The sequence below is a fragment of the Neopelma chrysocephalum genome, unplaced genomic scaffold, assembly GCF_003984885.1.
Source record: "Neopelma chrysocephalum unplaced genomic scaffold, ASM398488v2 Primary Assembly neopelma1_22, whole genome shotgun sequence".
Classification (NCBI taxonomy): domain Eukaryota; kingdom Metazoa; phylum Chordata; class Aves; order Passeriformes; family Pipridae; genus Neopelma; species Neopelma chrysocephalum.
In genome coordinates this window covers 13,348,346-13,373,469 of record NW_020897689.1, presented here as the reverse complement: position 1 = coordinate 13,373,469, position 25,124 = coordinate 13,348,346, and the positions used below count along the sequence as shown (strand labels likewise).

General features: G+C 43.7%; 1 protein-coding gene across 3 annotated transcripts in view; it reads left to right on the top strand.

Moving 5' to 3' along the window:
* Positions 1-25,124, top strand: part of CLVS1 (clavesin 1) — a 103,235-nt gene that overhangs the window by 75,209 nt on the left and 2,902 nt on the right. For all 3 annotated transcript variants that reach the window (XM_027707092.1, XM_027707042.1, XM_027707154.1), the window contains 2 exons: positions 9,689-9,799; positions 10,922-11,157. In XM_027707092.1, the coding sequence (XP_027562893.1) occupies positions 9,689-9,799; positions 10,922-11,157 (347 nt within the window). The remainder of the gene's footprint in view (positions 1-9,688; positions 9,800-10,921; positions 11,158-25,124) is intronic.

Here is a 25,124-nt window from a genome sequence, read left to right as displayed (position 1 = left end):
AAAACTGAGACTGACTCACACCCACAAACAGCCACCAACAGCTCAAGTGGAGACAAACAGCACTGCTTTATCTCCTGGTGTCAAGGAAAGGATTGGAGGGAGGTCACTTCTCTCAGAAATCTAACGTTTGCACAGGGACTTTCTTGTGAGGATGACTTTGAGTGAGCAACCAAAGCTCGTAGGTCACAGTCAGGCAAGGGCTTGGCATTGCAGGGAGTGTGAAGCGTCCCAGCTGACCTGAGGTCACACACTTCAGCCAGCAGCACCTGTGCTCATCTAGTAGGACTCCAGGCCAGTCTTGCTCTGTACTCAGGACATTTTGCTATTTCTAATTAAGCCCAAAACTACTTTCAGCTTTGATGATCTTCCTGCGACTCATCTTGCAGTCACCCTCACTTAGGAAAGCTGAATATAAACATGTTCCTGAGCTACAGTTTACACCAAAAATCAGGACACTGGAGACAATTTAGCTTGGTTTGCTGGAGCTGGCTGCAAAGATCATAGCAAGTTCTTGAACTAACTCTGAAAAACAGCCTCCAGCTAATTCATGTCCCTTCCCATGCTGCCTGTGACCCAAGATACCCCTCCTTAACTTAGTGAGTGACTGTCACTCTTCCTCCGCCACCAGAAGCCTCCTGATCTGGCCTTACCTAATCTGACCTAATCTAGAGCAAACTGCAGCACCTCAGTTGCACACATGGATGGGCTACTTCCAAATTAGCATGTCACTGCTTTTTGTTGCACTATTTTTTAATCACATTTTTAATTTTTCTCTTCTCTGTGTACCTCCTCAACCTGAATTAACCTGCTGTTTCTCTGTCAATATAATTTATTCATCTCTTTTTTTCGTTTGTTTCTGGAGGGAGCCTTAGTCTATAGCTTAAGTGTGTGAAACAGGGGCACATGCCAAGTAAAAAAGTAGCACCAGGGTATGGTGTCAATCCAACAGAGTGACTGCTTCTGGGAAATTTTCTGTTTCTAAATTATTCTGAGCTGATTCAGTAAAGGGTTTCTTGTAAAAAGGTTGTGAAGAAATCTCCTTTTTGCCCCAAGGTTACAAGTTATTTTGTTAGACCAGATGACATGACAGCATGATTCTATCAGGACAAATCAAAGTTTACTGAGCAAATCTGTGTTCTATAACCTGATTTATTGGTGCCATCTGCCAACACCCAAGAACAGATGCTCTGTAGGACCTCAATAGTGTGCAATAATGGCTGGGAGAAACTCACTGCAAATGACTGAGTTTTAAAAGTTACCAAGTGTAGCAGAAGAGATAACAAACATAATGAAAATGTTTAGGAGAATGCATCCCAATGTTCATTTTTCAGTTCTACTTCTCTGGTAGAAATACTTCAGAGCATCCTCATCTACATATGTGGGCATGCGATGTAAAAATAAACCAAGCACTCACGATTTCCTGTGATTTTGATCCAGTCCTTTGCTACTGTGTGCTTCAAAGAAAAGAGAGCATTTTGGTGTGAGCAGTTACAGTCACAACTTACCCAAAATTGATTAATTCCTCATGATTGCAAGAATTCTTTTTACGATCATATTCAAGCAGGTCAGGACTGCTACACTGCTAGCACTAATGTCTTTTTTTTTTAATGCTTTTCCCCTACTCTACAGCTATTTCCAAGCCCTGTGTACTCTGAGGGCATGCCAAGGTAGAAGCAAACGATTTGCAATTATTGCCACCGGCAACATTATTTTGCATTCCCATCTCTTCAAAAACACAGGGGAGCAAAAAGAGATAACAGAAAGACGAGCAACTTGTCAGGGTGGAGATTGGAAACGTGCCTGGGATCAGAGCAGGCACTGCAGAGGGTGAGGGGGGGCAGCCCTGGCTCCTGCAGCCCCAGGGAACACTTGCAGAGGTGCAGGAGCAGCCCAGTCCCAGGGTTCTCATGGCTCCCGGTGCTTCCTCTGCCTCCCACTGCCTCCTACCACACTAAACATCCAGCTCTTAGGAGCTGCATTAAAATTAGAAACTGAAGCTGTAGTGATGGGGGACACTTCGCCTTCTCTCCTAGCAGGCACTATTTGACAGCCCTCTCTGTCCACACCTAGGGTGTTACATGGAATTCAGTTAAACACGCTCAGGAACAGGTTTTTGATAGACACAACCTACGCAATATCTGACAAAGTCATAAAATCAGGGAACAACAACTTTCAACCACTGTCGTTTTTTCAGAGGCTGAATTTGGATGCAGAGGTGGAGAAAGGAAAGCCTCCTTCCCTTATTGCACCAATCCATTAAAATCACACACTCAAGGATATTCTCCATGGAAAAACTATGACTGAACTATTAATAAAATCTTCCTGAACTATTAATACAATCTGTGGGAGCTTTAATCCACTATGGAGACTGATTATGTAAGTGCACAGGCATGAAGATGCTGTTTTTATCCTCAGTTTACATGACCTTTTGCTTTAAACAGTTTTGTTTATGACTGATATCTTCCTAAATCTGAGGGAAATTATTTTCTTTCAAGGGGGAATATATTTGGATTTGCAATAAACTGGCAAGTGTAGTTGAGATTGCAGTTCAATCGGATGGCAAGGTATGTGTTTTCTATTTGAAAAGGGTAAAGGTTGTGAAAACATTTTAAAAATGCTTATGTCTCAAAATTCAGATGTTCTGTAACCTAGAAGTATGGTATAATATGGATATTGAGCTCAGGTCTTTGGTCTATGATGCCGGTTCATGCAGTTTGAAAGGAACGACCTTGAGCATCAGGTTGGATTCATCAGTTTTTGTATTCCAAACCTTGTTTTACTTTCCTGATATACTTTGGTGTGAGGAGATGATGGAAGATTATGTTGATTTTTAGCTTTCAGGTAGTCCAGAACACCATAGTAAAACATTTCTTATGCAAACTCATGTCAAAAGAAATAGATGTTGTGATGGCAAGAACAGGCAGAAATAAAGAAAAATTGTTTCTCAATCACCTCATAGACATCACTTGCGAGCTATTTAATGGAACATTATTTAACAAGAGTTTTCATTCCCAGACTCATTTCAGTTCAGAAATTTTCCTGCACAGTAGGTCTGAGCAGAGAAGAGAAACACTGATCTCTCTAACATTTTGCTCTATCTTGCAGTGTTGGAGACACTTCTCCAATCTGAAATGAAAGATATATTAAGACCTGTATGGATTTGGGGTGCCTCTGGCAGCTCCACTTAGGGACTCAAGTGTTCATTTCTTTCTCTTCTTTGGGGATTATAAGGGGGAGAATAACTGAAAACAGTAAAGAAACAAATATACAAAATAAAACAAAGACAAATTAGGCAAAAGTCCCATCAATGACACTGGTTTCATTCAATCAACTCAAATCCTGTGTTTGGACAACTTTCTCTCTCTCGGCTTGCCTACACTGCTCCAGGAAGGTGCCACTGCAGCACGGTTTAATATATTCCTTGTTTTAGCTCACTTCAGGTCCCAATTAAAAAGGCCTGGTCTGACTCTGGAGTGAGCCAGCTGCCCAAGAAAATATCTGGAGTCCTTTCACTGAAGTGTGAATTGAATGAGTGGACAGTGAATTGGATTGAGAACTGGCTGAATGGCAGATCCCAGAGGGTCATAATCAGTGGCAGAGGGTCGAGTTGGAAGCCTGTCCCTAGTAGTGTCCTCCAAGGTTCAATCTAACTTATTCATCAATGACTTTGATGAAGTGGCAGATGCCTCCTCAGCAAATTTGCTGATGATACAAAGCTGGGAGGAGTGGCTGATACCCCAGAGTGCTGTGCAGCCCTTCAGAAGGATCTCAACAGGTTGGAATGATGGGCAGAGAGGAACAGTTTGAAATTCAACAAAGCCAACTGCAGAGTCCTGCATCTAAGGAAGAATAACCTCAGGCACCAATAGTGGCTGGGGGATGACCTGCTGGAAAGCAGCTCTGCAGATAAGAACCTCAAGGTCCTGGTGGACAACAAGCTGTCCATGAGCCAGCAGTGTGCACTCGTGGCCAAGAAGGCCAAAGGTATCCGGGGTTGCATTAGGAAGACCACTGCCAACAGGTCAAGGGAGGTGGTCCTACCCTTCTCAGCTATGGTGAGGCTGCATATGGAGTGTTGTGTCCAGTTCTGGGGTCATCAGTGCAAGAGAAACACAGAGCTCCTGGAATGGGTCCAGTGGGGAGCTACAAATATGATTAAGGGACTGGAGCATCTCTCTTACAAGGAAAGGCTGAGGGAGCTGTGCCTGTTTAGCCTCAAGAAGAGATGACCTCGTCAGTGTATGTAAGTATCTGAAGGGAAGGTGTCAAGAAGATGGAGTTAGGCTCTCCAAACAAGAGGCAATGGGTAGAAACTGATGTACAGCAAGTTCCACCTGAATATGAGGAAGAATTTCTTCACTGTTCAAGTGAACGCACACTGGCTGCCCAGAGAGGTTGTGGAGTCTCCCTCACTGGAGATATTCAAGAACCGTTCAGATGCAATTCCATGCCATGTGCTCTGGGATGACCCTGCTTGAGCAGGGAGTTTGGACCTGATGACCCACTGTGGTCCCTTCCAACCTGACCCATTCCATGACTCCCTGCTATTGCTGAAAAGCACTGGGTTGGATGTGTTTATTCACACTGCAATTTCACCACTGAGCAACATGCTAATATGTCCAGCCTGGTTTTCAGATAAGAAGAGAGTAGTGCCCAAAAATAATTAGACCAATTCATATGTGCTATATTTCATTTACTCCATTGAAATAAAATGTAAATATATCCTCAGAACTGGGTATTTTTGCCAAGGAATCAGGTCAAGAAAAGGCTCCATGATCCCATGGTCCATTTCACAGCAGACTCCAAAAAGTATACCTCATTATAAAATACACTTTCCTAAGGAATCACAAGTCATGAGAAATCAAAAGAGAATTCCTAAAAGCAAAAGCTCTCCAGCAGAAAATCAATTTCAGCTACTTTCACCTTGCCCCAGGGAAAGCATCAGAGACACTGAGTGGGGTGTGGGAAGCGTCTCATACATCTTCCTGGAGCTGCACAAGGCAGACCTCCAGACAGGAGCTTTTCTTTCCAAGACAGCTCTGCTCTAATTAGGGACTCATGTAAAATTAGTATGTTGCAGTTCCAGATAGTGTCTGGATGATTCCCACATCAAATTTCTTTGCTTTAAAAAAAAAATTGTCTTTGTCCTTGCTCTAATTGACAGCCTTACAAATGCAGGTGGACTGAGGGATGAAGGTCAAATCGAGTTTATTGTGCTTAATAGGGCAAGGAAAAAAATTTAGCAGAAATTTACACGCAGAAAGATGTTCCTTGGTGTTTGTTATTTTTCCTGACCATCATGTTTCCTTTTCAAGGGTCTATGTGCATTTTTAGATGCACCTTCAGAATGAAAAGAAAGCAATTGCTTTTAAATAAAATTGTTATATGACGGGCTTTCCTGTAATACTTAATCTACAAATGTATCAAACAGAATCTAGTTTATAGACTCAACAATCTGTGTTGGGTGGACATAAAATTAATTTTCTATATAGGAAAGTACATCCTGCTCCATAGTCGACCTTTTCCAAAGGCAGACTGCCAGTTTAAACCTCTGGCTGATACCTGTAGTTCTCAGTATTTAGACCTTTCTGGGTAACATGGTATTGTTAAGGCTGGTCAACATGTTCTAAAAAAACCACATTCTCCCTTGGAAATGAAGTCCAAATGACATTTCTCACTGAAGGTTGCGATTAATATAATTTGTGCATTCCAGTAAGAAGGCAAAACAATTTTTCTTTTTTGGGTCGGTATAAATTTCTGTGTCTTAAAGTTACTCCCTTGCTTCCCATTTCTCATTTACTGTTTTGTGCTTCAGACTCAGACTGTGTCTTCTACACTGACCTGTGCTGCTACAGTTCAGCCTGGGAACAGCTATGGCAATTTACTCCCAAAGAGCAAAGGTGTGCAGAACTTCTTCCTTAGAGATACAACTTGTTAGATGGCAGCCAGCTTGATAGATACAGAATTAATAAGAAAAAAAAATAAATAGAGAAATAAATAGAAGAGATCGGTGTCTCTGCCTCTTCTTCCCCTCATGAGGAAGTTGTAAACTGCAATGAGGTCTCCCCTCAGTCTCCTCCAGGCTGAACAAACCAAGTCACCTCAGCCACTCCTCATATGGATTCCACTCAAGGCCCTTCACCATCTTTGTTGCCCTCCTTTGACACTCTCTAATAGCTTATTGTCTTTTTTATATGATGGCACCCAAAACTGAACACAATATCCAGGGTGAGGCTGCACCAGCGCAGAGCAGAGCAGGACAATCCCGTCCTTCAGCCGGCTGGTGATGCTTTGCCTGATGCCCCCCAGGACACAGTTGGCCCTCCTGGCTGCCAGGGCACTGCTGACTCATATTCAACTTGCCATCAACCAGGACACCCAGGTCCCTTTCCAACATCTTGTTCCCTAGTCTGTACATACCTCCGGGGTTGCCCCATCCCAGGGGCATAATCCGGCACTTTCCCTTATTGAACTTCATATAGTTGGTGATTGCGCAGACCTCTAGTTTGTCAAGGTCTCTCTGCAGGGCCTCTCTGTCTTCGAGGGAGTCAACAGCTTCTTTAGTGTCCCTTCCAGTCCTTTATGAAGATGTTGAAGAGCACAGGGCCTAAGATGGAGCCCTGCAAGACCCCGCTAGTGACAGTCTGACATTATCCCATTCACTATTACCCCTTGTGCTTGAACTGTGAGCCAATTGCTCATCCACTGCATGATGTGTTTATCCAGCTGTGTGCTGGACATTTTGTCCAGAAGGATCCTGTGAGGGACAGTATCAACAGCTTTACTGAAGTCCAAAAATATTACATCAGCTGGCTTCCCTTGATCAACTAGGCGAGTTACCTTTTCATAAAAGGAAATCAGGTTTGACAAGCAGGACTTTCCTCTCATGAAACCATGCTGACCAATTACTGCATTGTTCAGATGTTTTTCAGTACTTCCCAGAATAATCTTCTCCATAACTTTCCCAGGCATTGAAGTGAGACTGACAGGCCTGTAGTTTCTAGGGTCCTCCCTCTTGCCCTTCTTGAAAAGTAGGACAATGTTCACCAGCTTCCAGTCAACTGGGACCTTTCTGGATTCCCAAGACTGCTCAAAAACCATTGAGAGAGATTTGCAATGACATCAGCCAGCTCTCAGAGGATTCTGAGATGAATCCTATCAGGCCCTATAGATTTGTAGGGATCCTGTCAGACTCAATGATCGTTGTGGGTCCCTTCGAACTCAACATATTCTGTGATTATGTGATTCTGTGAAATAAATAAATAAATAAACAAAGGTAAACACGGAACATTCCAGTTTGTCTTAAGATTTTTTTAGAATAATCTGTGAAAAATTTCAAATCAAAATTTTCATTCCCATGTGCGAGAAAGGCAACTGAATATGTGAATTTTAATTGAGATGGCCATTTTATGGCTCTGGTCTGCTCTAAAACACAATTTTAGGTTATCACATGGTAGAAAATCACTTTGGACTTCACTTCATACTTCTGTCAGGCCATGTTTTTTCTAGGTGGGCTCAGACTCTCTGTAGCTGATTCTTGGCTCAGCCCAGTTGAAGTCACTACAACTTGCAGCACTGCAGTAATTTATCTCAGTCAGAGCTGCATCCCTAAATTCTAATGAATATTCCAGTAGCAGTGGAAATACAGTCATCTTTATTACAAATGAACACCTCAACAGAACATCCTTAAAAAGAATCATAGAATCATAAAATAGAATCATAGAAAGGCTTGGGTTGGAAACAACCTTAAAGGTCATCTAGTTCCAATTCTCCTGGTCATGGGCAGGGATGCCATTCACTAGATCAGGTTGCTCAGGACCCTATCAAACCCGATCTTGAACACTTTCAGGGATGGGGCATCCACAATTTCTCTGGACAACCTGTTCCAGTGCTTCACTACCCTCTGAGGAAAGAATTTCTTCCTAATGTCTGCTCTAAACCTGTCCTCTTAACCCCTCTTTACCCAACTCTCTCAGCCTGTCTTTGTAGGAGAGGTGCTCTGATCCTCTGATCACCTTTGTGGTTCGTCTCTGGACTCGCTCTAACAGATTCAACACCATTCTTATGTGAGGACCCCAGACAAGGTGGGGTCTTAAAAGTTCAATTCATAGTTTACTAGAATTTAAAATGGGATCACCTGTAATGTTGCACTGCTTGTCCTCCTTCAGGATGGCCTGATTACCCAACAGTCTTTCACAGAGCATCTAATATTGAGACTTGTAATGATTTCAGGTCAACTGACCTGAGTTGGAAGCAGCTGTATAGCAAAATACTGTATAGCAAAAGAAAAAGGTATCACTTAATGCCTGTGGCTGCTCACAAACATTACCTGAGTATCGTTTACGATGACTGCCACGGCAACCCATGGCCAGTGCTAAAAGGCATGGAGAGTCCTGCTGATCTGCGCTGCATGGCAGGAGGTGGTGGATGCATACATAATGCTAATCTGGGGAAAAAACTGACCTTGAAGCAGCACAGAAGCTCTACCAAGCAGGTGTATAAGAGGATTTTTCATATCATCTCACAAATCCACCCCGTATTCTCCCCAGCTGTTCTCAATCTCTGATGCTCCAGAGGAAAGCGAGAGAAAACCCCAAGACATCCTGTGCTAATTGTGGGGGAAAGGAACCTACCTGCGTCCCAGAGCCAAAGCCCTGAAGGAAGAGACCTGATTATGCTCTGCTTTACATGCTGAGCTGTAGGGGTTAGGAGCACACACAGGATGAGGACGGCTTCATCAGAATCTCCTTTCACAGTGGAGAGACGGGCCTCTCTCCTCTCCCTGGAAGCGTATTTGCACACAGGAGCAGCAGTTGTCCCATTATTTATGCAATGCAAAAAAATCCTAGGGTCTTCCCTGACTGACATTTGTTAGATAAGATTGTAGGTACGAAATACCCTTCACAATATACAATAACCTTTAAAGACACGCCAGCAAGCTCCTATTAAGCGTGCCAGGCTGGCGGAGCGGGGGTAGGATGCTATAGCGAACACCTCGCCAGCAGGACGTTACCTGCATACTAATGCCGAGAGTGTTTGAGCTCAGCCTGGCAGCGAGAGCGAGCGCGGCTCCAGCAGTTTCCATGGTGCCGTCATGGTGCGCTCTCCCTACACCTTCACTCATCAGCATTTCCCACCCATCCTCCTCCCTGTAATAAGCTGCTTGCTCACCCCTAAAGGTCAGCCATTGTAATGATGATTTTAGCAGGGGGAGGCAGGGAGGCCGAAGGGTGAAAAGGTGAGCGCTGAGCAGCGATGTGCGTGGGAACTGGGGGTTTGCCTTGAGCTGCACAATGAGAAATTAGAAAGCTTCCCCTCGAGGGAGCGGGGCTTATCAACCCCCTCTCACTTCCCAGGCCGGCCCAGTCAGATGCCCTGATGGAGTTAAAAAATGTTCATGCTAAGTGGCTGGAGACCCGACTCTAAATCATAGGCATCTCATCGGCAACTGATGCATCAGCGTGTGGAGGGGTGAAGGGACTGCCTCTGCCAACAGAGGAAACTGATACAAACGTTTTCAGGCGTCTGTTTTTGTTGGGTTTTTTTTTCTATTTTTCTTCTACCCCCTCTCAGCAAGCCCAGTGCTCGTTTGCAGATGGAAAGAGGCAGATTCTTCCTCTGACTTTCATCCTATTGACTGCCGGAATAAAGCACTGCGACTCTTAACTGCCTTTCTTTCTTTCTATAGGACAGCTTTCCTGCACGTTTTGGAGGAGTCCATTTTGTCAATCAGCCCTGGTACATCCATGCCCTGTACACGCTAATCAAACCGTTTCTCAAAGACAAGACAAGGAAAAGGGTAATTAGATGGGGGTCGGGTGATGGAGGGTGGATAGGAAGCTACAGACCTGGAGTAACCGAGTAGCTGCCTGCTCTCTTCTTTTTCTCTCTGCATTTTGCATATGGCCTCAGAGAATTGCTGCTGTTTTTAAACCTTAGGGTTTTCAATGGTCTGGGATAAATCAATAACTCTGCTAGGGACTAGAAGCCCGTTGTCACTAACAAAGTGTGGATACATTTTACTGGGACATGCCCAGGGATAGAAGAGAATCATCAGTGTGGAGGGATTATCAAGCCTGGCTGAAGTTACTTGCAAGTGAAGGAAACTTCAGCTCAACTCTTTTTGTTGGAGTAAAAATTCCTATTTCATTCCTTCAGGAACTTGACTGTTTTCACATGGTGGTAACTCGTTTCCACAAAAAAATGCCTGTGCCTGAAGGCTGTTTTCTGATACTGTGGAAGAGGCAGATCTTCTCCACTGAAACCCATGTGAATTGTGGTCTGGCAGTCATCTTAGCCATTTGTTCTCTGCAGTGTGTCAACCAATGACTGGATCATCCCTCAGGAGGCCCCAGAGCCCACCCTGAGTTTTGTCTGACTAGGCAGGACAAGGGTAGAACCAGCCTGAAAGCAAAAAGGGATTAGAGAGACAGATGGTGCTGAAGTAGTGCAAAGTGGCAACACAGCCTGGTACACCCCTGGGAAATGTCAGTCCTGGAGTGCAGGGTTGGTTGCCCTCTCAAATGCTGAAGACCTACTCTTCACATCTACTTTCAGTAAGCTCTGCTGTCACCCTTTTCTTCTCACTTCTCTAACCTCTTACAGTAGCGATAATCAGTCATAATTCCTGACTTCCATTTCTCCTGATCTGGCACTTAAGAAATTGGAAGTGTCATCGCTAAAAGCAAGCTAATCGGAGTTTTCAGAAGTGTTTATAGTGCCAGGCTAACTCTTCAGCTGCCCACCCCAAAGCTAATACCCACCCCCTCATCCACTGAGCCAACCCTGAGGGCTTTAGAAATTCCCACCTGAAACTGCATTGTCAACTAATGACACTCCACACCTCATTAGTGCTGCTATTATTGTGCTTAATGAAGTAAGGAGTCGATGATGACTTTGAACTTTCTTTTATTTGTTAAAGATCTTTCTTCATGGTAACAACCTGAACAGCCTTCACCAGCTAATACACCCTGAATGCCTGCCCTCTGAATTCGGGGGGACTCTTCCTCCCTACGACATGGGCACATGGGCTCGAACGTTACTTGGTCCCGACTACAGCGACGAAAACGAGTACACCCACACCTCCTACAACGCCATGCACGTGAAGCACGCGTCCTCCAACCTGGAGCGGGAAGCTTCACCCAAACCCATGAAAAGGTACAGTACTGCCTTTGAAATCATCTCTTATTTGGCTCTCTGAACAGGTTTGGCATAAATCTCACAGGAAGGGTTCATCTGGCTCAAAGAGAAGCTGTAATTTCGCAAATGTTGATGGTAAGGAGCCCTTCACCATGGACTGCGCTCATGGTGTGGTGGGAGAAAGGAAGCCTCTCAGTGGAACCGTAATTACTTGTCTGATTACTGTGCATGAAAATGAGGGGAAATTAATGAGCCCCTGCACAGAGCATTACAGAAAGTATATCAGAGCGAGATGCTGTTCTGTACGGTGCAGTGCAACCAGCAGCACTGCTTCAGTGCTGGTCCCTATTACTTGCCTCTGCTTTGCTGCTGCTGACCCAGTTGTTATCGATAAGGGATTTACCTCCTTAGAAATGTGGCTGTTGTACGATGAACACCACTGCCCTCTAAAGGGAAAAGGGGTTGCTTTTCTCCCTCTGCTTCTGCTCCTGCTGGCTTCATCAAGCCCTGCAAAGGCAGCTGCAGAGCTGTTCTTTTAAGAGCTCTGATTTTAGTTCTAGTGATTGTGCATTTAGCTCTGAATGCTCAAAATAACACCTCTGGAGAGTATCACCCTCAGCAATTTGGACTGATTCTGAGGATGCAGTCAGGAAGTTGGATACCTGGCACAGGATTGTGGGTGGTATGGCTTAGCCAACACCAGCTGCAGTGAGTGGTGGCCAGGTCGGCTTCCCCGTGTGACTGTAACATCTGCGCTCGCCTCACCCTTGGCATCCCACTCCGTGAAACTGCTTTCCATGGAGATCGCAGTGATGCCTTCCTCGCTGCTGCCACTTGATGAGTGCAGTGCTAACAGGCATGGCATCACTCTCTCTGACAGGGAGCGGCCATCATTTTGTCACAGCAAAATCAAAGCTGACAACACAGACAAGCCATAATGTCATGCAATTAATTTTAAAAGTCTTTCATCTTCAGAGGAAAAAGAAATGCATTCTCGATTCACAGCTCCCTCCCAGGTCAGAGGGATGCCACACAGCTGTGCCTGCAAAGTGAGGCCTCGTGCAGGAAACACAAACACTTGTGACCGACATCAAGGGCTCACAGGGCTGCAAGACTGAGGGGGTATGAACTGCAGCCATTGCACTGTCAGTTGCATTGTCAGCAATTCTTACTACTGACTGCCAGCCAAGACTGGGAGCTGGGTTGAGTTTACAGAGCCTGTCCCAGAGAGCTGATTTTAATTATTTATTTTTTTTAATATTGACAGTTGAACAGAATAATCTTAGAAAAATACTGACTAAATATTTCATTGTTATTAAAACACATCTCAAGAGTATACATTTTAGCTTTATAGAAAGAAATTTGTAGGTTTTTAAAGCTCTAAAGTGTTAAGAACTGCTCACAGGTAAATCTTTGCTGAGGAGAGGATTTGTGACTGCACAGAAGGGAGGATCTTATCATGCCCTTAGGGAAGAACCTCGGCCTGAAAATTAGTTCAGTGCCAAAAAACCCTGCCTTAAGGCAAAGCCTTCTTTTATAATCTGTTCACTAATACAAAAGCACATTAATACAAATATGGGGAGTGGATGAATCTAATTTGTCATGTTGCCTCTGGGCAGACTAGATCTAACTTTTAGCCTAATTTTGTTACTCGGCAGTTAAGTCAACCATCTGATCTTGCACCCTGTGGTCATTACTTGTTGTTAGAGGTGAAAAGTTCATGGTTTCAACAGATTTTCCCCTCTGAGTATTTGCTTTGATTCTTCTTCCCCTGAAATTATGGTTTGGCCTAAGCATAGGTAAAAGCCTATGCTCAGAAAGCATGACTGTGTGTGTTATTAGATTTGTTAGACCAGATTTATATCTAAGGCATCTTAAAAGGTCTCCAGACTTCTACCAGCAATACCTGTTTTTATATATCTCCCCTCCTTGCCTCTTTAGGTTCATATATCTCTAAGACAATGAGAAACTCAGGCTATAGCTGAGATTCCTGGTTACTCCAGGGAGGTTTATGCTATACATAGGTGATCTTCTAACATTATTCTTCATCTTAAATATAACTCCCTCACAATTGTCCTGTCACTTCTCCCCTTATTAAAGCAATTTTGTAGTTTCATTGAAAATCTTTCCTCTTCTCCTCCACTCACAGCATACATTCTTAGGTAACATGTTAATTTTGTGTTTCTCTGGTGAAATGTTGGGTTTAACCAAAAAAAGGTCAAGGTTACTGACCTTTTCTTTAGCAACTTATTCCTCTGAAAGGGGTAAATATATAAAGACTGAGCCTTTTTAGGTTTCTGCAATTTAAGGATGAAAAGCCTTGCTGAACAATTATGGGTCCTCTTCTCTCTGACTTCCCAGGTATCACTGCAGGTTTACCTGCCCAGTAATCCGCTGCAGGGAAGGGCAGTGCTTATGGGAGGTGGATTTATCCAGAAGTCTGGAGCTACAGTGGTTGTTCCCCTCTATGGCACTGTCCTGCTGCATGACATGGTGCAGAGTTGCAGCCCCTCCTGACTCTATGGCCACTTGACGTAAAGCCACGCAAGCGCATCCTTGCTTGAGCTGCCACTGGACCAGTTGTGTATGAAAGCATTCTTAATCTTTGAGCTCAGTGCTGCTGTAGTAACTGAGTCTTGCACTGTGACCACAGAGAAATGCCCCTGTGGAATGAAGTGCTGCCATCCCCTACAACTAAAGATTGCTGTCACCCTGGGCACAACCTACTCCAAATGTAGTGTCCAGAAATTTTAGTAGCAGAGATGCTGAGAAATCAAGATATGATTTATATATCTTGAAGAAAAGCAACAGGAAATGGAACCAGAGAATAATTGTTGTAGCCACTTAATCTCTGTTAGCAAATGCATGCAGAGGGGGAGAAAGGGCATTTTCAAGATGTGTCTGAGACCAAACTGAAGTCATGTCCTGAAATATTAAAATAAATCTCAAAATGCAGACTAGGAAAAAACACAGCACCAAGCAGCAGTGGAAGGGGCTGAAGCTGGAGCAGGTACATGCCTGTATGTTGGGTTCAGGACTGGCAGCAGTGCTTTGGCTCCCATCATCAGGATGGGTGCATATAAATTGAAACAAGTTCACCTGACAGTTGTGGGAGACTGAGGAGAGTGGAGAGCATATTTTTTCAGCAAGAAGCTGTAGAAGACAGTGCTTTGTTCAGTCTCTCAGAGCAAAGGTTGAAATGGATTTGAAGGGAATAAAAACTGGGGAGAGAGAACAGGTATTTGAGAAAAAGGACAACTCAGGCGTGGGATCAAATAGGCATAAGCTGATCAAAGTATACCTTGGCTGCAAATGAGAGTTGGTTTGCTAGTTATCAGAGGACTGGAACAGTGTGCCAATATGACAGTCTAACTGATACACAAGTGAAAGGTCTAATATGAATGGTTGAATATGAAGTGGCTACAGGAGATTAGACTTGCCTGTCAAAGTCTCATTAGGTTCCAGTTGCTGGGACCAGAATACGACCTTCTTCCCATTCACGGGCAGGAGTGGTTTTTCCTGTGACTTGAACTTGCACAAGATTTATTCTCAAAAAAGAGTCCTTGTTGATTTCAAAGAATGGAGGCATTGTAGATGGGGAAAAGATTGATAATCCTCTTAGAAAAAGGCTGCCACTGACTCCAGCCAGTGACACGATCTTAAAAATTTTGAGATTTGACAAGTTTCTATAATATAGAAAATCTTTAATCAAAACCATTGCAATTTTTCCACCAGTGGCCACATGAAGCCCCACTGGGGCAAAATCAAAACAGTGGAAATTGCACTCCCATCTGCAGTGTTATCTCAGAATCCACGTACTGTATGAACAGATGGGAAACAAAGCAAAACAGCTGATGACTCCACATAATGAGTCTTAATGGCCAAGGGGAGGAGGAGGAAGCAACAATAACAGAAATTCATTCAGAATATATGTTTATTAAGATTCAGCTCAGTGAAGTCTGAAATGGGCAAGGTAGTAAACATGCAAACCAGCACTGATACAGTAATAGCAAAGTTTGTTTAATCCAAGAGCTTGGCCACATCCATTTGACAGTCCTGCGAGCAGCAATGGCAAAAGACCCTTCCCCTGTCTTGGGCCATCTCTTCTGAAGGGTCTGCATCCACACAGGGAGCCTGTCACTTATGAGCTTTGAGATTTGAGAGCAATGTAAATGGTGTGGCAATTTGGAGTACAGGGAAGAAAGTCACCTCCCTTTCAGCTGTGGCCAAATATTCTGTGAGCCCTGATGGTCAGAAAGGGGCCTTGGGTTGCTTTAATCAACAGGGAGCTCACACAAAAGCAAAGCATTTGCCTGAGGTGCTCATGCTGGCTTTTGTTGATGAGCTGTTGTTTTTAGGAACAGCTGGAGGTTTTATCTGGGTGTGCAGTTTAATGAATAGTTATGGTGGGTGGTTAAGCCTAGCAGTTAAAGAGTCAGGGACTGCTCTCTACATATCACTGTGCCAATAGGGCATAGTTTTTTGGCCAGCCACAGTGGGAGTAGTTATTTGAGTACCTAACCGCAGTGGGTGAGCATCCCTAGTTGGACGGATGGATTCAGTGACTGGGGAAGATGTGAAAGAGCTCAGTTCTTTTAAGAGTTTCCTTTTTTCCCCAGTGTCACCCTCACTCTTACACTGAAGTCCAGCAGCAAAAAGTAAATTGCAGCAGCATGTTACCTCCCTGTCACTTGCTTCTGCAGCTGCATCTGGGTCACTTCTTGATGTCTGCACTGGGTCTTCATCCAAGTGACAGTGTTCTCTGCCTTTGCTTGTTCCCTGTGCAGGCACCGAGCACAGCCTGTGAGCTGAATGTTCTTTCTCTGCCCTCCCAGGCACCAAAAAAAGTGCTTGCTTTTAGCTTGCCGCTGGTGCAAATAGGCCTGAAAACCTACTGCAATTTACTATTGCCCTGCACAGAAAGAAAATTTTACCTAACAACTACATATTTATTCTCGCCAAACAGTCTGTGCTGTTTAATGAAATTTATTTAATCTAAGTTTAATTAATGATAACTTTAATCAAATTTGGGGTTAAAAATTATTCTTAGGATAACATGGGTTGCAAGAACATTGCTATCGCTGAGTCAACATTATTAGAGACTCAGTAAATTCAGAGTTAGGGTAAAACTTTTAAAGTAGAGCCAAACACACTAATTGTGAAAATGTACAATCTGTGTATCAAGACACCATTACATTTTTCTGCTCTGAAGTAGAAACTTATAGAATCATAGAATTATAGAACCATTTTTGTTGGAGAAGATCTTCAAGATCATCAGGTCCAACCATTAACCCAGCACTGCCAAGTCCACCACTAAACACTTAGGTGTCCCTAAGCACCACATTTAAATGTCTTTTAAATACCTTCAGGGATGGTATCTTCACCACTTCCCCAGACAGCCTGTTCCAATGCTTGACAACACCTCCAGTGAAGAAACTTTTCCTAATATGTAATCTGAACGTCACCTGGCATATCTGAGGCCATTTTCTAAAGGATTTGTGCACATAAAGAGGCAATGACCTGCCTAGTGGTTTATGAAAAGCCTTCATATTAGGCATTTTGAAAATGCAGCAAAAAAGCCTGTTAGAATGCATTGCATTGCATTGCATTCTAACTCAGTGCTGTTGAGTTAGAGCATGTGTATTTTTATGTCCTAGATTAGAGTGAAAGGATTTTAAGGTATAGATTAGGGTTTGCCATTATTGCCTCCTGATGTATGCATTTTCAAAAGCCTGATATTCAAATGAATTTGCTGCTGAAACTAATTGTTGTTTCTCAGAAACAGGATCCTGCTCCCAGAAGGAAGGGTATTACAACTGGTACGCACTAATGCCGACTGGAACAGTTTTAGATCCAAAAGGGGCCATTCATGGGGGTGACTTATGTAAGGTTTTTATTTATTCAGACTGGTTCCTCCATATGCCCAGCTGGGCTGTGCAAGGCAGACCTTTCTAGTTGTTATCCTTAGTGTGACCTTAATGTTCCTTCGCCATATGTTTCTGCTTTTATGGGTCACGTTTTATGCCGGTTCACAGTCAGCACCAATTTACTGCAGAAGTAGTAAAATACCAGCAAATAAAAATCAGTATGAAAATGTGTGAAAACTTCCCACTGCCCATGGATGGCACCTAGGTTGCTCTGCTTGTAGCTGGGGTGCATTTCTACTTGTTTTGGAGGAAAAGAAAGAAACTCCTTGTGATAAAATAGCTCTATAATACGCAAAACCTATGGTGCAAGGTTTACATTTGTTATTTTATTACAAATTATTTCAAACAATGGAGAATTTCTAAATCCTTCTGCAGAAATGCTTCCCCCATACAGATGAATGAGACTCATCTTGATAGTAAAGCAGGTGTTCCAGGGACATGCATATCATTTAATGTATACATTATCTAGTAATATAGATTATTAGCTGTTGAACAGTTTTATAGCTTTTGACCAGAGTTCTGCTCATACATCAGAGAGAAATGGAAAGTAATTGGTGCATCTGGCACATTAGCAGGTCCTAGGGAGGCTGCAGGAGAGATGGTTCAGAATACCCTCAGGAATAAGCAGTGAGAGAAGACAAGGAGATCCAAGCTGCAAAGCCACAGCTGAACCAAGGACAGGAGGGACGGGTAGTTTGGTGCTGGGGATGCCCTGGAACAAAGCAGGAAATCAGTTGCTCTCTGGGGACATTGGCAGCATGGGTTTCATCTGTTTACAGCACTCAATTCCCAGTGCATGGGTGCACAAACACAGGCTGGAGGTGGGAATGGCAGAACCAGTGGTGTTCAGTCTGACTAAAATATTGCATTGTAAATTATGTCTTCACCTGGCTATAAATTTGCCAAAAGTTTAGTAGTTTAGATTAGAAACATGACACTTAATAAAACAAATGGTTTTACACTGCTTATGTCTTTTGCTGTCCTGTGAAAAATCCACCTACATCTGGCTGAATTACAAGCCTTTGAAAGGGCAATTCACACATGCCCTGTAGAAACATATTTAATTTTAGCATTTAATGGCCCCAAGGATTGCCTCATGCTTTAGCTTGGCCTCCCAACATAAATAAACTTGTTCGGCTTTGGTTGATGGTTCATGCCTGCAATGTGCATCTCCTACCTAGGCCATGGGGTGCAGAGGGCTTTTGCAATTACAACTTTTACTTGTGGTCAGTATTGTCCCTACATTAGGCCATTCTATAGCAAGACATGGAGCCAGGATTTGGAAGACTGACATACATCCCTTGCTCTCAGGGCTGCATCCTCTCTGTTCTTGGCAGGAGAATTGGAGAGATGAGGATTTAGCGGTGAATCCATCTAGGATGCTGGGCACTTGGGTCACTGGGATGGAAGCCACAAGGCAGACTGAAAGATGAGGTAGGCATAACGGACTGGAAGCAGCTGGGCTAGGACACACGCTTGGTGGGCAAGCATTTGCTTGCTGATGGAGACCAGGAGTGATCCTTTGGTTCAGGCTGTCGGGTGCAACACTGGAAAAGCAGATCCTGCTCTCACTCTCCCCCTAAGCCCCCGTGTCAGCCTGGCAAGTAGCTTAAACCAAATTTCACACAGATAGTGAGATTGCATGTTGCTTATTTTCAACCTGCCAAGATATAGACTTTGGGGTATAGAAATATCCAGCACGTGCTTTGAACATTTATGCTGTCATTTAATGCTGAGGACTCTGCAAAATCAGACCTTCAGCACTGGGAAATGGGCACCCCATATTAGAGGAATACTTGTACCCTAATCTCACTGCGCTTCAGCTCTCCACGTGCAAAATGAAAATTAAAAGAAAACCAACTCTCACAGTCATGCTATGGCATGTAAAATGAATGGCATGTAAAATTTATGGCAGTAAATGAATTAGCATTTAAGAGGCACACAAGTGCTGCATTGATGAACTCCACAGAAAAGCTCAGGAGGGAATTAACAAAGGCTATCTTCAGAGCAGGCTTGGACTAATATGCAGCAAATGTGTCACAGAGCCACACACTGAACCGCTACAAGAAAGCAAAATAAATAGCCACTTACTAGCACAGCACTGTCTGCACTGAGCACTGAGGGAGGAAAGAGCTCTCTGAGAAATAAGTGTGTGCCCTTGGGGTGAGGAAGCAATGCAGGGGTCACAACACCCCCACACACCTGGCCAAGTGACTGCTGCTCCCACAACCTATATTTTGGCTTTTCACACTGTGATGCTGCTTGACTTTCCAGCCTAAATAGTGCATCTGCAGGGTTGCTTTCATGCTGTAGTGCTGTTCTTGTTAAGGACAGGAAACTTCTGATGTATGATGGGGAAGTAGGAAGCCTGATCCCCTCTACTCCCAGGGCTCCATCTGCTCTGTTATTGCCACACAGCAGTGAAGAGACTATGATTCAGTGTCTGAGATTTTGAGAACTGGAGTCACTGGAATGGGAGCAAAAAAGGCAGGCTGAAAGATGAGGAGTAAAGGACTCGAATGTCTGAACAAGGGAACTTGAAGCTATTGGGCTAAAAAGAGCATTTGGTGGGCAAGGAAATGGGGATGAGCAGGAAAAGCATGAGTGGTGATGACAAGTGTATGTGTGTGTGTTCATGAATATTCATAGAGTTTGAGAAGAAATTTTTTCATTACCTAGCCTGAAATTCATTTTTTAGATATCAAATTCTGCATACTTTATAGTAGTTCTGCTGAATCTGCTGTACATTGGTGTTTGCTGCTGCAGTGTTGTCTTTATTTGGTCCCACTACTAGGCTTACCTTTTGATAGGTGACATATGGGACTCCAGGGGATTAAGGGTCTTCCAGGAACTCCTGTGTCAAGCAGGTTCTCCTATTCCTTCTATGTGACAAAAAGCATGTGGAAGACTCAGTCTATAGCAGAGAAAGGAAATGAAGAGGCCAAGCTCCCATCCGTGCCTTTCTCCTGCCCTGGACTTGGGATTGTGACCTAGGCAAAATCTTGACACAGAAGCTCAGAGCACTTAGAAATGGGAGATATAGGGCACATCAACACTGACGAAAGAAGACTGAGATCTGCACCCTAGTTCCCAGGTTGGTGGCACAGACCAATTCCTGTCTGTATTACCCAGGAATAGCCTCTGCCAGAGGAGTCTGGCTGCATTTGCCCTGCATAGTGCCTAGCTCTTGCTCCCCTCTGGGTCTCAGTGCCCTGAAGATATGAGACTATATGTGCTGTATCAAATACTTAAGCATTTCTGTATGTTTTCATGATTCAGAGTGTCTGCAGCAAGCTGAGAGCTGTGTCATAGCCCACCAGAGAACTGGTTTTACAGCAAGTGCCAAAGGGTATGCACTACACCCCAGGGGTGTGGTGTGGGCTAAGGGGCAGGTCATGGTTAGAGCCAAATGAGGTGCACTGTCATCCCTACCCCTCTCTGGTGCACATCCTGCAGTGAGCTGTGCAGTGGAGACAAGCAGCTGTGGCCAGATGTCAGGAAAGGAAAGGCATGGAGAGAGCTGGCAGGCATAGGTAGGATGAGGGGTTTTGTGCTGGGCTTCACTCTGCAGCGGTTGCCTCTTTAGCAGTGCAGGTGCACTCACAGTGACTTCTTCACACATGCAGTTAGTCAGGCACAGATCTGGGCCACGGTTGCCCCTGACTTTGATGTGCTAAGGCACTACTCAGAGACCTCTCCCTAGGGTGTGCTCACCACCAGGGAGAAAGGTGATCACTGCTGCCACAGTGGCCACAAAGTCAGCTTCCATTTGGGAAGTGCAGCAGCTTGCCACTGCTGTCGTGTTGGCTAAGCCCTGGACTGGCAGTAAGGTTATGCCACAGTTTTCGTGCTGCTTTTCCCCTTGACTCACAATGCCAGTGGATCACTTCATGGCCCAACTGTGCCCCTAGACATTGATGCTGCTGCATCTCTTTGCAGTGCTGTAGTTGGTGTACCATAGCTGCCACTCCAGGCAGGTCTCTGCAGCACAGTACTCTGCTGTCTTCATGCAGAGTTGTGAGCCAGCACAAGGAGAAGCTGCAGACTTGCACTGGCAAGAGATCTGAGCAGGGCTTATGAGCCTGGGCAGAGAGCCACATGTCATTGCTCCTGTGCTGGGGTTGTGCGCTGCTGAGCAGGGCTCGGGGCATCTGCCCACACCACCTGGGAAGCATTTCATTTTTAAGTGCTTTCAATAACAAAAGAGCACCTTTCACACTTGTACCTCTGCATTGTTTCTCTGATACTAGGGAATAAGCCTTGTTTTTCCCACTTGATAAAGCCATACACTGAAGGTGTGTTGCAGAACACACTCAGAGGTGCTGCACCACCATCTGCAGTCTGATGGGAAGGGAGGAGAGCAGAGAAAGAAATGCCTGTCAGACCTTGTCGTTACAAACATTCATGGGTGTGATTTTAAAAAAATGCTTATTATGTTTTGTAAAGGGAATGAATAATTGGGAGATGAAAAGCACTGAGATACTGGTGAAATGTGAATGGAAGTTGAGGGAAATGAGCAGATGGAAGGTGAGAGTTAGAAAATAGAGTCACACTGTGATCTGCAATGTGTCACTCTGAGAGCTTGAAGCCTCCTGCACTTAGGGAAAAAAACATGCCACCCTCCTTTTTCCACCACAAACACCCTGAAAGGAAGGCCAGCACAAACACATCCTCACTCCTGTGGGCTGCAGCACATCAGCATTGCTGTGATGAAAACCATAAAATGAGGGATCAGAGAATTGGAAGATGTCTGTTCAGACAAACATGTTATGATATTCTGGCAGTTACTGTTAGCTCAGTGCAGGATTTTGGGACTGTACTTTTCACGGGAAACAAAACTGATGCCCAACAGACACCAACTCCTGAGAGCTGAATGACAGCAGCTATACTCTGACAAGAGCCTCCTGAAACCAGTGCAGCTAGAAGGTCTGCATCCAGTCTTCTTACATGGTTTTTGACTGAGCTGAGATAGTTGCATTAAAGTGACCACACACATAAAGCCATCTGTTCTCTTAGATGTTGATGTACATACCTATGCAGTGCTGTCATTTGAAATATATGGCTGGCCTACTGGAGAAACAGCTGGGTACTGTTGATTTTCCAGATTTCCAAATATTCTTGCTGAACAGTATAACAACCATGGGGGGGTTGATTGACGCTTTAAATGGACCACACTCAAATGGTACCTAGGGTTCAGAAGTGAGACTTGGAATTAATTTCTCTTTACATTTTCACTTTGCCCTCCTAAGCAAGGTTACCTAGCCTTGGAATCTAGGGTAGTAAAGTCTATGGGCATTGACTTGTCTTTTAATTGGTTTGGATTTAGCTCCCAGTCTACTGTGATCATGTACTCTTACAGGAGTTAAGTCTCCTGTGTGGATCATGTTAAAGAAAGACAAGCACAGTGTCTGCCAGCTTAGGGCAGTGACCCTATCCATGTGATACAAACAGTTGTCGACTTTTGCTAAAATTTAAGTCAACCAGATCCTCCACAAACAAGCATCTTTCAGACTGGTTACTGAGAATTTTTAGCTGAAAAAGGAGGAAAACCAGAAGTCTTTGAATTCAGTTATGCTCATTTAAAATTCAAAGTTGCATCTCACACAGGACAAGTGTCACATTTCTGGTGAGTATTGAAGGTAATACAGTAAAGGTGAATATTGAAGGTGTGAGGCAGTTCAGGCCATGATAAGTAGGAAACATTGCCTCACAAGTCATGAAACCTGTTCTTTCTGGTGTTAACAGATGAGAACTCATCAGAACAGGGACTTGAATGTAGGTAACCCATGAATCATAATGTTTAGACCATATGTTTAGAACAGGTCACCCTGGGAATGTTTATTTCTCTCTGTCATTTATCACACAGTGACCATAGATGTCTGATGGTGAGGCACATCAAAACACAAGTGACTAAAATGTATCGATAGGAGGAGTCGGCCAATGTAATTTTTGTTTCCTGCTTAGATGATTAGTTCATTCCTTGCCCAGGTCAAAATGACTTTGACATGTCTTGAATGTTAGAAACTAGCTGCATTCATTCTTCTAAGTGTAATTAAATTGTATGATTTTAGGCACTATGATGGCCTCTTGGCCTCCACCTGTTACTCCAGAAGGACAGGAGTCCTCTGCAAGTCTTATAAAACCCAGAGTCACAAGCTTCAGTTGTCTTAGATACCCTAAGGTGCCTTAAAAGGCTGTAGGAACCTATGTTTAGCAGCTGAATGTCATCCACACTGTAAAAGTTGACACCCTAAAGGCATAATGAGCTTGGAAAGAAAATAATTGCCCTGTCATGAGAGAGAAAGATTAATTGGGATGGTTAAGAGAAGTTGATATTTCTGTGGGCACAGAATCACAAAAAGGTTGAGGAAGAGACCTCTGGAGATCTTCCACCCACTCCCCTGCTCAGTGCAAGGTCAGCTAGAGCAGGTTGTCCAGGACTGTGTCCATCTGGATTTTGAATATCTCTAAGCATGAAGACTCCATGAAGCTCACTGAGCAATTTGTTTCAGTGTTTGACTATTCCCCCAGTAAAAAATGGAGGTTGCTGTATTTCCATTTGTGTCTGCTGCCTCTTCTGTCACCAAGTATCACTGAGATGATTCTGTCTTTTGTGTTCTACTACTCCATCCCATCAGGTATAATGGAAAGGCAGCAAAATAAAAACACTTCTATATGGTGCCATGAACAACTTTTGCTTGCCATAGGATACCACCAGAACAGCATCTACTGCAATGAAAGGGCCAAAGCTTAAACTCTGCTTGACAAACAGGGAAAGTTCTGTACTGCTCATTTACCATTTTAAATCAGAATGGCTTAAATTGTTGTGCAAGAGGGTGCTTTGAATGCAATGATGGTTGCAAATTACAGGAACTAGTCAGAGAAAAAGTACTTTGGTGTCTGACTGCAATTTATATTTCAATAAGAGGTTAAGGAGCAATTAGATAACCAAACACAAGAACCATGATCAGATTCTATTTAAAAATTTGAAATGTGGTTGTGAAGTCCTCTGAAGAAAATGTTAATGCAGTTAAAACAGGTAGCAGTACTTTTAAAAGAAAAACTAGTCTTAGTCCTAGGTTCAGTACTAGAGTCATCACACAAACCCCCCTAAACAGCGTGTAAACTTGCACATACCCAGAATGTGACTGCTTTTCTTGAACCAACATGTAGGGTGCTTCTTCCAAATAGTATTTGTCTTATATTAATTTCTACAGCCACAAAATACAGGGGATCTCAGTGCCCTGAGCTGGAGGACCACGACTGTGAGAATGATCACTCCCAGTTGACCTTGAAATTGTGTGGGATCTGCTGCTCCAGCTGAATCCCTACAAATTTATGGGGCCTGATGGAATTCATCCTGGAATCCACATAGAGCTAGCAGATGTCATCGCAAAACCTCTCCTGATGATGAGGGGCAGGCACTGATCTCTTCACTCTCGTGACCAGTGACAGGACTCAAGGAAATGGCATGAAGCTGAGTCAGGGCAGGTTTATGCTGGATATCAGGGAAAGGTTCTTCACCCAGAGTGTGGTTGAGTACTAAAATAGGCTCTCTGGGGAAGTGGTCACAGCACCAAGCCTATCTGAGTTTAAGAAGCGTTTGGACAATACTCTCAGGCACATGATGTGATTCTTGGGGTGTTCTGTGTAGGGCCAGGAGCTGGACTTGATGATTCTGATGGGTCTCTTCCAACTCAGCATATTTTATCATTCTACAGTTACTGTCAGTTGAAAATGCTTTCTGCAACAGTCACCTGTTGCAAATCATCTTTTCTTTGTCATTAAATAAAGTATAGTTATAAAATGCATATTCCAGGATGTTCTAGACCAGTAAAACATACAACTTGTGCTAAGTTATTACATTAGATTTTGAACTGCATTGATGTATATTGCCAAAATGCTTTTCCAAGCATCTACATTTTTAATATTTACCACAAATTAAGAATATGAAATGAGTATTTTAAAATCCTGTTGAGAATTGAGTTATTTTCTGCTTTTCTACATAAAAATTAAGTTAAAATCAAAACTGGAAGCATTTTTCAGCCAAAAAAACCA